Source organism: Nerophis lumbriciformis, linkage group LG23, assembly GCF_033978685.3.
Source record: "Nerophis lumbriciformis linkage group LG23, RoL_Nlum_v2.1, whole genome shotgun sequence".
Taxonomy (NCBI): domain Eukaryota; kingdom Metazoa; phylum Chordata; class Actinopteri; order Syngnathiformes; family Syngnathidae; genus Nerophis; species Nerophis lumbriciformis.
In genome coordinates this window covers 138,309-151,903 of record NC_084570.2, presented here as the reverse complement: position 1 = coordinate 151,903, position 13,595 = coordinate 138,309, and the positions used below count along the sequence as shown (strand labels likewise).

Genomic DNA, 13,595 nt, shown 5'->3' with positions numbered 1-13,595 from the left:
GATTGGACTCCCACTATTATGTTGGATCCACTATGGACTGGACTCCCACATTATTATGTTGGATCCACTATGGACTGGACTCCCACATTATTATGTTAGATCCACTATGGACTGGACTCTCACTATTATGTTAGATCCACTATGGACTGGACTCTCACTATTATGTTAGATCCACTATGGACTGGACTCTCACACTATTATGTTAGATCTACTATGGACTGGACTTTCACCCTATTAACTATATCCACTCGACGTCCATTGCCCCGGTCGCCCAGGGAGGGGTCCCCACATCTGCGGTCCCCTCCAATGTTTGTTATTGTATCTCATTGGCTTGTGCAGCCCTTTGAGACACTTGTGATTAAGGGCTATATAAATACACTTCGATTGATTGTTCGATTAAAGCAGGGGTCTCCAAACTTTTTTACTCGGGGGGCATTGGGTTAAAACAATTTGGCCGGGGACCGGGCTGTGTGTATATATATATATATATATATATATATATATATATATATATATATATATATATATATATATATACACACAAAAGACTTCAAAGATGAAGTGATGGTTGCATAGAAGCTCCACAACGGTCACAAAGGTGGTAGAAGGCTGCAGCAAAAGATTGGGCCCCCAATTGTCTTGGTCTCCATGCCAATGGACCCTGGCCTTCTCTTTGCAGAGGACAGTGTGGTGGCTGTCTGTGTCACCAGTCTCCCCACTTTAAAAGATTCCACGCACAGACGTTCTCCTGAAGGCAGTCCTACCAACAGGAGGACAATCATACTTATTTTGAGTGATTGCCAACGACGATGATATATGTATATATATATATATATATATATATATATATACATATATATATATATATATATGGTGGTAGCGGGGGTGTATATTGTAGCGTCCCGGAAGAGTTAGTGTTGCAAGGGGTTCTGGGTATTTGTTCTGTTGTGTTTATGTTGTGTTACGGTGCGGATGTTCTCCCGAAATGTGTTTGTCATTCTTGTTTGGTGTGGGTTCACAGTGTGGCGCATATTTGTAACAGTGTTAAAGTTGTCTATACGGCCACCCTCAGTGTGACCTGTATGGCTGTTGACCAAGTATGCCTTGCATTCACTTGTGTGTGTGTGTGGAGAGCCGTAGATATCATGTGACTGGGCCGGCATGCAAAGGCAGTGCCTTTAAGGCACGCCCCCCAATATTGTTGTCTAGGTGGAAATCGGGAGAAATTCGGGAGAATGGTTGCCCCGGGAGATTTTCGGGACGGGCACTGAAATTCGGGAGTCTCCCGGGAAAATCGGGATGGTTGGCAAGTATGATATACACTTGTGATTAGTGTTCTGTGTCTTGTAATGTCCAGTGTTATTATGTATTTTACTATGTACTGCTTTTATATTTCCTGTATTATGTATTATTACTTTGAACTGTTTTATATTTACATTTTTATCCTGTAAAGCGTCTTTGAGTACCCTGAAAAGCACAATACCAAATAAAATGTATTTTATATATATATATATATATATATATATATATATATATATATATGTATATATACGTTAAGTCAGGAACAAACACAGAGGCTATTTTATCCCTACAAGCCTGTTTCGCAGGTTTCTCTGCTCTTCAGGGGATTTTATAAAATCCCCTGAAGAGCAGAGAAACCTGCGAAACAGTAGTTTGGTTTGAGGACCCCTGGATTAAATGAACCCTGGAGAAGAATTGGCTACAATTCAAAATGTTTGCTCTTTTGGGCACAATGCATTATTTTAGCTACTCCCCGACTGCTACTTATGACATGTGCACAGTACCACTGTAGGTTTTTATCGCTTACCTCTAAGCCACAAACATATTCACTACTTGGCCTTCATCTATATGCATCAATGCACACTCATCTATATTCATAGGTGCAACTTTTTTAAAACACACTGCTGGCCGCATCAAAGTCCTTGCTGATATGGGAGCTGCTGGGCAGGGACTTGAGGTACTCCATGTGCCTTTTAGCATCCTCCTGGTTGTGCCGGATGTAGTAAATGATGTAAGCGGTCACCATGGAGAACCAGCAGAACATGGCCACAAACATTGCCACGTCCGTCGTCTTCTGGTGGAAATTGCAAAAGTTGATACCTGAGTCTAGAACCTGGATCACCGGCTGCCCCACGTACTCCTCCTGCACCGACGTGTAGCAGCTCACCTCGTTGACCGTCTCCGGGTCGAGTCTCAGCTCCCTCAGTATCTCCTGCAAAGAGCACTCGCAGTGCCAGGGATTGTTGGACAAGCGCACCCGGGCGTGGAGTTTGGAGAAGGTTTCCTTAGGCAGACTGCTGAGATGGTTGTTTGAAAGGTCCAACGTCCTCAAGCCCTCTGAATTTCCCTGGAAGGCGCCAACCTCCAAACTTTCAATGAGGTTGTGGGAAAGGTCCAGCTCCCTGAGGCGGTGGAGGTCCACGAAGGCCTCCTTGGGGACGTGTCTGATCCGGTTGGAAGAGAGCAGGAGAACCACAGTGTTCTGGGGCAAATTTGAGGGGATGTTCTCCAGGTTACGTGAGGTACACTGAACCACAGCACCGTTCCTGTCGGCGCAATGGCAGCTTTTTGGGCAAGCTTGTGTGATGTTCACCATGGTGGAGAGAAGCCACAGAGCTCCCAAGAAGAAAGTAGAAATAGAGTTGGGTGGTCTACTGAATGACCTTGGAGGAGCTCCCATCAGTCCAGAACTATTATCTTTTGGGCCATTTTCAACTTTCATCTGCTGCCTCCTGATGAGCCCTAATCCTGCAACAAATATCTTCACAAGTTCACATTGCGAAGTGGCGAGACGTCAGAGTGGAGCACAGTCGTTGTAATTCGCCCAAGAGGAACTTGAGTCGTTTTGGTCCATCCTGGTCAAACACCGCTGACTGGAAAAAAAAACAAGATAATGTTTTAGTTTTTTTTAAATGATGTAATGCAGGGGTGCTCATTACGTCGATCACGATCTACCGGTCGATCTCGGAGGGTGTGTCAGTCGATCACCAGCCAGGCATTAAAAAAATAGTCCTAAAAATGAGCGATCATAAATCTTCACTATGACGTCACTTTCGTCACTTGATTGACATTCACGGCACCCGAGGGTCTTCTGAGATGACGCTGGCTGCTGCCAGCTCATTAAAATTACCGACTGGAAGGCGAGAAACACTTTATTTCAACAGACTCTGGCGCCGTACCTGTCGTCAAAACTCCAAAGACCGACTGCACAGTTGCACAATAAAAGCTCTGCTTCATCCTGCCTGCGCTACCAAAATAAGAGTCTCAGAAAGCTGGCGTGCACAAGCTAGCAAGCTACGGAGTTTGCCGACAATGTATTTCTTGTAAAGTGTATACAAAGGAGTACGGAAGCTGGACAAATAAGATGCCAAAAACCAACCACTTTCATGTGGTATTGGACAGAAAGGAGGACTTTTTTTCTCCTCCATTCGAAAATGCGGACGTTATCAGCACCACTGTCTGATTCCAATCAATGCAAGTCATCACAATCAGGTAATACACCAACTTATATTCTTGTCTTCATGAAAGAAAGGAATCTATATGTGTTAAACATGCTTGTATTATCTTTAAACACCTTTAACTTGTTAACAATATTAACTATATGTGTTAAACATGCTTGTATTATCTTTAACCACCTTTAACTTGTTAACAATATTAACTATATGTGTTAAACATGCTTGTATTATCTTTAAACACCTTTAACTTGTTAACAATATTAACTATATGTATTAAACATTATTTTATTATCATTAAACACCTTAAATGTATTAACAATATTAACTATGTGTTAAACATGCTTGTATTATCTTTAAACACCTTTAACTTGTTAACAATATTAACCATATGTATTAAACATACTTGTATTTTCATTAAACACCTTTAATGTATTAACAATATTAACTATATGTGTTAAACATGCTTGCATTATCATTAAACACCTTTAACTTGTTAACAAAAACATATATTTCATAAATAAGTAAATACAAATGATATATATGAATGAGGTAGATCCCCACGACTTGATCAATTGAAAAGTAGCTCGCCTGCAGAAAAAGTGTGAGCACCCCTGATGTAATGTCTTTTAAAAGGCATTGCCAGGTTCAAACACTGATGACATCTATTAAGCAAGACAAGAAGCAAAGAATCAAACAGAGGCAGAATTAAATTTTGCTCAATTGAGGAGAAACGTGTCGACCTGTAACCTCTTACAGTGTCACCCACGCTCTGACGAAAAAGGTTTACGTCTCCTCCTTTATTTGGACACTCCCTGTTTACACAACAACATCTGCTTCCAAAGGTATGTAAACAGTCATTGTTTTCGGTCACATTAACACAAAAGAAAAAGATGCCTCGGGCTTGGGCTGGTCCTGGATTCAGCTGGAGCAGGTGTTCGATGACAATGGATAACCCCTCCCGTCTCCTCCCATCGGACACAATGGAATTTTCCAAGCCTTTGCTTGGTGCAACAAAGACAGCCTCTTGTCTGTTCATTGGGAACTCAGAAAACAGAAAGTTTTTTGATAATTTACATACATTTTTTCTGACAGGCATGTTAGTCAGCTTCCAAATGACATTGTGATCTGCAGTGAGAGCAAAATCCAAGAGAGGAATGAAGGTCAGTCACAGCAAGATGACTGACCTTACGATTTTTTTAGGGGTAGACGAGGATGGACGGAATTAGAAAGCAGAAGATCAGAGAAACAACTTATGTCGGATGTCTGGACGTCAAGGTCGGAGAGGCAACACTGAGATGGTTTGGTCATGTGAGAAAGAGGGACTATGTTGTGACTATGTTGGTAGGACAAAGCTAGAGGTGAGGCTGCAGGGCAAAACCACTCTATGTGGTTGTTTAACGCCACAACCCCTAGAGGGGGCAACACGATGATGGCGATTGGTCACTTCAGCATGGTGGTAGTGCTCTGCAGGTGTTAGCTTGTTCTGCTTTGATGGACTGAATTGCCTCAGATACAATTGTAAAGTTCAGATGCAAAAGACGATGAACGCAATTTCGATTTGCCAATTAAGTGCGATTCTTATTTGTAACAATTCTTAGTTGACATACACTTGTAAAGAACATGATGTCATGGCTGTCTTGAGTTTCCAATACTTTCTACAACTCTTATTTGTTTGTGATAGAGTGATTGGAGCACATACTTGTTGGTCACAAAAAAACATTCATGAATGTTGGTTCTTCTATGAATTTATTATGGGTCTACTGAAAATGTGAGCAAATGTGCTGGGTCAAAAGTATACATACAGCAATGTTAATATTTGCTTACATGTCCCTTGGCAAGTTTCACTGCAATAAGGCGCTTTTGGTAGCCATCCACAAGCTTCCGCTTGAATTTTTGACCACTCCTCTTGACAAAGTTGGTGCAGTTCAGCTAAATTTGTTGGTTTTCTGACATGGACTTGTTTCTTCAGCATTGTCCACACGTATAAGTCAGGACTTTGGAAAGGTCATTCTAAAACCTTCATTATAGCCTGATTTTGCCATTTATTTACCACTTTTGACGTGAGTTTGGGGTCATTGTCCTGTTGGAACACCCAACTGCGCCCAAGGCCCAACCTCTGGGCTGATGATTTTAGCTTGTCCTGAAGAATTTGGAGGTAATCCTCCTTTTTCATTATCCCATTTACTCTCTGTAAAGCACCAGTTCCATTGGCAGCAAAACAGGCCCAGAGCATAATACTACCACCACCATGCTTGACAGTAGGTATGGTGTTCCTGGGAATAAAGCCCTCACCTTTTCTCCTCCAAACATATTGCTGGGTATTGTGGCCAAACAGCTCCATTTTTTCCTGCCGCTTCCGATGCAGATAAAAGACTTGTAGTCTTTCATAAGGTAACTTAATAATTACAGTTACGATAATCTGTAGGAGTGTAACGCTTCGCTTTAAAGGGGAACATTACATTTCAGAATGGTTAAAACCATTAAAAATCAGTTCCCAGTGGCTTATTATATTTTTCGAAGTTCTTTTCTAAATTTTACCCATCACGCAATATCCCTAAAAAAAGCTTCAAATTGCCTGATTTTAACCATCGTTATATACACCCGTCCATTTTCCTGTGACGTCACATAGTGATGCCAACACAAACAAACATGGCGGAAAGAACAGCAAGCTATAGCGACATTAGCTCGGATTCAGACTCGGATTTCAGCGGCTTAAGCGATTCAACAGATTACGCATGTATTGAAACGGATGGTTGTAGTGTGGAGGCAGGTAGCGAAAACCAAATTGAAGAAGAAACTGAAGCTATTGAGCCATATCGGTTTGAACCGTATGCAAGCGAAACCGAGGAAAACGACACGACAGCCAGCGACACGGGAGAAAGCGAGGACGAATTCGGCGATCGCCTTCTAACCAACGATTGGTATGTGTTTGTTTGGCATTAAAGGAAACTAACAACTATGAACTAGGTTTACAGCATATGAAATACATTTGGCAACAACATGCACTTTGAGAGTGCAGACAGCCCAATTTTCATCAATTAATATATTCTGTAGACATACCCTCATTCACTCTCTTTTCCTGAAAGCTGATCTGTTCAGTTTTGGAGTTGATGTCAGCAGGCCAGGGAAGCTAGGGTCGATATTCTTCTCTTGATCATCTTGGGTGGCATAAGGGACGGTGTGAGCCAAGACATCCAGGGGGTTTAGCTTGCTCGTCTGCGGGAACAAACTGCCGCCATTGCTTGCCTTGCTACCGAGGTCCTTTGTCCCTGAATTGCTCACACACTCCGGCAGATTCAATGGGGGTCTGGCGGCAGATTTCTTTGACTTGATCGTTGGAAATGCATCTGCTTTGAGTGTCGCAGGATATCCACACATTCTTGCCATCTCTGTCGTAGCATAGCTTTCGTGGGTAAAGTGTGCGGAACAAACGTCCAATTTCTTGCCACTTTGGCATCTTTGGGCCACTGGTGCAACTTGAATCCGTCCCTGTTGGTGTTGTTACACCCTCCGACAACACACCCACGAGGCATGATGTCTCCAAGGTACGGAAAACAGTCGAAAAAACGGAAAATAACAGAGCTGATTTGACTCGGTGTTTGAGAAAATGGCGGATTGCTTCCCGATGTGACGCCACGTTATGACGTCATCGCTCCGAGAGCGAATATTAGAAAGACGTTTAATTCGCCAAAATTCACCCATTTAGAGTTCTCAAATCGGTTAAAAAAATATATGGTCTTTTTTCTGCAACATGAAGGTATATATTGACGCTTACATAGGTCTGCTGATAATGTTCCCCTTTAAGAACAATTTGATTCAAATCATAATTTGAGGTATCAGTTTATGTAGAACGATCCGATCCGAAACGATTCAGTAAACCGAAATGTGTTTGATTCAGTAACTTTTTAGCCAAAAAAAATCCTTCCAGTGTGACTGAGAAATAAATACTGAACACTGCAGGTGAAGTTTTCTATATTCCTGTTATTTCTCGCAAGGCAGTGGTTCTCCAACTTTTTCCACCGAGTACATCATGACCAACATTAAAATACAATAGTGTAGTAAGACTAAGTATTCCGTAAAAACTAAGCAGAGGTTTTATTCAACAAGTATATTTAATATTTTTTGGCCATTGTAACATTACACACTTAACAATAACACTGTTTTTGAATGTAGGAAAATAACATTACACTTTAATCAAGTTATACTAGTGGTATGCGTACCACAGTTTGAGAATGACTGGGAATTAGGTCATGAATTATGTATACAAACAAGCAAGTAAACAACAATTAATGGCCAATGCGTTCACATCTTATTTGTATAAATTGCAACCAGCACTTTAGGTAGAATTAACAGGAAACCTTTTCTGCTCTCTTTCAACGTACAGTTACCAACATTTTAACAGAATTTCATGGTACTTCTGCTGTTGTTTATCAACATAGAAACAATACAATTCTGAAACCTTAATTCTAGCCTGATTTAGCCATTCCTTTACCACTTTTGACGTGAGTTCGGGGTCATTGTCCTGTTGGAACACCCAACTGCGCCCAAGACCCAACCTCCGGGCTGATGATTTTAGCTTGTCCTGAAGAATTTGGAGGCAATCCTCCTTTTTCATTGTCCCATTTACTCTCTGTAAAGCACCAGTTCTATTGGCAGCAAAACAGGCCCAGAGCATAATACTACCACCACCATGCCTGACGGTAGGCATGGTGTTCCTGGGATTAAAGGCCTCACCTTTTCTCCTCCAAACATATTGCTGGGTATTCATTACAGTGATGGAAAAAGCACTCCTAAAAAAACTGATCTGTTCCCACAATCCCTCTGTAAGACAAATAGCTTACACCATGGTTGTCAAACTCTGGCCCGCGGGCCAAATTTGTCCCGCCGTGTAATTTCACTTGACCCTTGAGGCGATAATCAAATTAACACTAGAGCTGGCCCGCCGACTAATTCTTATACTTGCTAACCCTTCTGGGAGACTCTCAAACCCCGCCCGCCTCAACCGACGCACGGAGGGTGGTGGGGGATTTGGTGGTAGCGGGGGTGTATGTTGCAGCCCGGAAGAGTTAGGGCTGCATGGGATTCTGGGTATTTGTTTTGTTGTGTTTATGTTGTGTTACGGTGCGGAAGTTCTCCCGAAATGTGTTTGTCATTCTTGTTTGGTGTGGATTCACAGTGTGGCGCATATTTCTAACTGTGTTAAAGTTGTTTATACGGGCACCGTCAGTGTAACCTGTATTGCTGTTGGCCAAGTATGCGTAGCATTTACATGTGTGTGCGTGCCGAAGCAGCATATATTATGTGACTGGGCGGGCACGTTGTTGGAATGGATGAAAAGCAGACGTGACGACAGCTCGTGGAGGACGATAAACGCAGTGCCTTTAAAGCACGCCCCCAAGATTGTGGTCCGGGTGGACTACGAGATATAATGACTGATGAACAACTTTGTTCGATAATGAAGGTTGCCTCAGCTACGCTCAATGAACTAGCATCCAAGAAAAAATGTCAGGTATCTGCCTTGGGCACATCAGATTAGATCAGTGTGTTGCAAACTGAGCAGATTAAAGTCCTGAATGGTTGGTTTATTCATTGTTATTTTATTTTCTAATTTACTAGCCTGTGGAAAAAGTTAATGTTGATATTTACCTCAGAAGGCTGCAAATAGAAAAGAGGCATTACATTTTTATTTAAATTGTATTTGATATGTTTTAATTATTATTATTATTATTTGAAACTGGATTTTGCATGTCACTATAAAGTTATATAAGCCTTGCTTGTTCAATATTCAATGCAAAACTTGTTTGGGTCCCTATCAAAAAGGTTCATTTGTTCAACCTTGGCCCGCGGCTTTGTTCAGTTTTGAATTTTGGCCCACTCTGTATTTGAGTTTGACACCCCTGGCTTACACCATATAGGATTAGTCTGTTTTTGCTGATTTTTTTTAATTTTTTTTTTACAAAATTATCAAAATTCCAGTTTTGTAATAAATGTGTATTTTTCAAATCGGAACGATCATTTTGGTCGTGAAAACAAACTCAATTGCAACCCACATTAGCAGGATGGCTGTTTCATGAAATGCTCCACAAAAAAAAAACATAAATGTACCCTATTTTTCGGAGTAAGGGCACATTTAAAGTTTTGGTGTTATTTACTGCCATCATATTGCTGTCTACACATATCTCTTATGTATGACTGCCATCTACTGGTCACACTTATCATTACACCATGTACCAAATAAAATTGCTTTGAGGTCAGTAAGCACAACTTGAATCATGCCGTACATTAGGAGCACCGTTTAACATGCGCACTGTCGATTTTTGAGAAAATGAAAGGATTTTAAGTGCGCCTTATAGTCCGAAAAATACGGTAGTCAAAACAAGGAAATTTGAGATATTTGTTTTTGGGTCTGAACTTTTCAAATATACGATCGGAAAGGGATTCATATGGCCCCATTCCCAGGTGGATCTTGGTTGAGAGGAAGAGGGGGGGTTAAACCTTTTGCAATGCAGTCTGCTGAACATGATGGAAAGCGCCACTTTACATAGCAACCGACGCTGTGCTCAAAGTTTGAATTGCCACAAAACACATTTTAAGTTATTCAACACATTACTGCCGTCTGACGGCTAAAATGGATAGCGCAGCCCTACAATTCGTCACTTTTCATGTGTCAGGTAAACCGTGACAACCCCCTTCGTGCTGTACTTCGTTTCTGCTAAACTTCAGCAGTTTTGGTTCTGTTTAGCGGCATATTTTTATAGCCAAAGCGTTAAAAAAAAAAAGTTTACAACTTTCTAAATCCATTTTTAATATGAAGAAAGCTCTCGGGACATGAAATAACGCCCACACATCATCTTTACAAGCCGCACACTCCGAAGCGCGACGTGCCAAGAGACGACTGCGTTACAGTACTCACTAGACTGCAGTCAGCATTACGGCCCACGGACTGCCCCGGCGGGCTGCCAGGTGGACTGACAGGGCAAGATGGAAACACGGCGAAAGAAGAGAGAGATGCTGATGGAGTTTCAGATAAAAAAGAGTAGGGCGTCCTTCACAGAGGACCACTGGACTCGTCAATATGTAAAGAATTGAGACGATTAACCGTGTGGTAGTACACAGAAGTCTGAAGGTCAAACCACACAGCATCCATCAGCAGGAACACGAGTGAATGTCAAAGCACAAACTGAGAGGGAACGATTCTAGACATCCATCCATCTTCTTCCGCTTATCCGAGGTTGGGTCGCGGGGGCAGCAGCCTAAGCAGGGAAGCCCAGAATTCCCTCTCAACAGTCACTTTGACCAGCTCTTCCCGAGGGATCCCGAGGCGTTCCCAGGCCAGCCGGGAGACATAGTCTTCCCAACGTGTCCTGGGTCTTCCCTGTGGCCTCCTACCGGTCGGACGTGCCCTAAACACCTCCCTAGGGAGGCGTTTGGGTGGCATCCTGACCAGATGCCCGAACCACCTCATCTGGCTCCTCTCCATGTGGAGGAGCAGCGGCTTTACTTTGAGCTCCCCCCGGATGGCAGAGCTTCTCACCCTATCTCTCATTTCGGCCGCTTGTACCCGTGATCTTGTCCTTTCGGTCATAACCCAAAGCTCATGACCATAGGTGAGGATGAGAACGTAGATCGACCGGTAAATTGAGAGCTCCTTCTTCACCACAACGGATCGACGCATTAAAGGGGTCATTTTATGTTTTTTTTCTACATTTAAATCATTTCCTTGTGGTCTACATGACATGTAGTTCTTTGGTCAACATTTTGCAGAGATGATGTTTTACCGACCATCTTCGTCGCCGCCACCTGACTCTCACTCGGTGGATTCGGGGACACTTGGTCTGGTGACCCACCGCCAAGTCCCCCTCCCGCCCTCCCATGACTCTTCATCCTGCTTTGTTTTTTTGTTTTTTTTTGGACATCTGGGATCTGTCCTTAAGGGGGGGTCCTCGGTCATGTTCTGTGGTCATGTTTTGTTTTAGTTATGTTCTGTTGATTTTGGACTCTTTTAGTTCCTGTTTGCTGTATGCTGTGGACTTGCTGTTTCTTGAATGCTGTGAGCTATTCCCTGGATTCTGACTCCTGTCCCTGTTTGCTGTTTCCTGGTTTCTGGTTTGTGTTTTCCTTGCTTTTTTTGAACATTAAAACCATGTTTTCTTGTACCAAGCCTGCCATCTCTGCATCTTGGGATTTGTCACCACCACTTCATGACAGCTTTCTGACCGTCTCTTCAGGATGCGCCGCTTGATGGGCGATCTTATTCACGTGGCTCACCTTCAACCGTGTCTTCTCCCCGTCATCTTTTGTTGTAGTTGTTTTTGCGTCCATATGGTGTCCACTGACTGATTAATTACCAACTATACAATACTTTGTATTGGAAATGGTAACAGCGGAGGATGAACTCCCCGCAACAAGAGGATAGAGAAAATGAAGGAGCTTATTGACTACAGCGAGGACGCACGCACATTTTTGGGACTTATGCAGATCCCAAATACACATCAGCAGGTACCGATAGGTAAGAAAAGTCGGTTTTGCGTTATACGCCAAAACAAAACACCGGATAATACGTCTCCTAATAGGTGCTATTTTGGTGTCCTAAAACTAGAGAAAAAGAAGAAGCTTATTGACTACGGTGTCGACACGGACTACAAAGGTGGACGCGTGCAAATTTTCAGGACTTATGCAGATCCCAAATATGAATCAGCAGGAACCAGAAGAAAAGTTGCTTTTGCATAGTCTTGGGAAACAAAACGCCAGATAATATGCCTTACCTTATACACACACCATAATAATACTCCTATGTTGAAGCATAGTACGTCTGACTATGGTAGCCATAATGCGCCGACAATCCATCAAGCGGTGTGGCTTTGTAGCTTACCAAAGTCGTACTGACATATTTTTGACATATTTCTGAGCGCCGTGTGTAATGATATACATTCTCAATGAAACATCAACGTTTTGGTTTTGCTTGCTAGCGTCATTTATTGAACAGGCGTCAACCTGCAGTCCACACATCTTTCTTATGTGTGACTGCCATGTACTGTTCACACTTATCAGTACACCTTGTACCACACAAAATTGGTTTGAGGTGAGTAAGCACAACCAGAATAAAAAAAAAATACACAAGTCGCACCGGGTTATAAGACGCGCCGTCGATTATTGAGACAAAGAAAGGATGTTAGGTGTACCTTTTTTATAGTACAAAAAAATGGTGAATCATGTATAAACACAGATTTCTCTTTTACCTGAAAGGTAGCAGAGGTTGTTGTATGGTCAATGCATACGTCAGTAAGTGAATTGTGAATTGAATTATATTTATATAGCGCTTTTTCTCTAGTGATTCAAAGCGCTTTTACACAGTGAAAGCCAATATCGAAGTTACATTTAAACCAGTGTGGGTGGCACTGGGGGCAGGTGGGTAAAGTGTCTTGCCCAAGGACACAACGGCAGGGACTAGGATGGCCGAAGCGGGGATCAAACCTGGAACTGGAATTTATAGCGATTAGTCACGATTAATCATAAATTAAAAAGTAATCGCTTTACTGCGCAAATAATAACACAAACTTTTGTCTTTAAATTTGTATCCCTTGTTTTTGTTTTCTTGAGTCTTTCTACCCAGTATTAATATATATTTATATATATATTTAAAAAAATAAAATAAAATAAAAAGATCACATGCATTTCCCCATTGTAGGATGAATACAATTATATCCTATGATATCATGTATCATGTATCACATCGTGTATAATTTCTCTTCATATAATTTACCACAAAATGGTGAACTAAAAAGTCAAGTAAGAAGTCATACCTGGCTATTTCCTCTTGCCTCTGTCCGGTCGAGTGTTTAAGACAATTAGTAGAATGGATAGTGTGCAGAAATAATCAGCATCATACATCCAGGGCTTGTCTCCTCCTGAAGATGAAGGGCAGAAAGCAACTGCAGCCACCAAGATCCAAGTGTTCAGTGTGAGTTTTCTGGCTGCTGTCGATGTGGCTTAGAGGCTGTGTGTGTGTGTGTGTGTGTGCGTGTGTGTGTGTGCGTGTGTGTGCATGTGTGTGTGTGTGTCTCCTTCTCTGAGACTGCACAGACCCTTGAATTACATCTACTGGACAGTTAGAATATA

The 13,595-nt window shown here is 42.1% G+C and overlaps 1 protein-coding gene across 1 annotated transcript; it reads right to left on the bottom strand.

Moving 5' to 3' along the window:
* Window positions 1-1,683: 1,683 nt before the first annotated feature.
* On the bottom strand, window positions 1,684-13,395 carry LOC133622622 (leucine-rich repeat-containing protein 3-like). Its single transcript, XM_061985451.2, has 2 exons — window positions 13,280-13,395; window positions 1,684-2,894 (listed from the first exon to the last, which is right to left on the bottom strand). The coding sequence occupies exon 2, from the start codon at window positions 2,741-2,743 to the stop codon at window positions 1,913-1,915; it is 831 nt and encodes a 276-aa protein (XP_061841435.1). The 5' UTR covers window positions 2,744-2,894; window positions 13,280-13,395; the 3' UTR covers window positions 1,684-1,912.
* Window positions 13,396-13,595: the final 200 nt, after the last annotated feature.

Excerpts from the sequence above, each read along its gene's own strand:
- LOC133622622 (XM_061985451.2), bottom strand. The coding sequence starts at position 2,743 with ATGAAAGTTGAAAATGGCCCAAAAGATAATAGTTCTGGACTGATGGGA.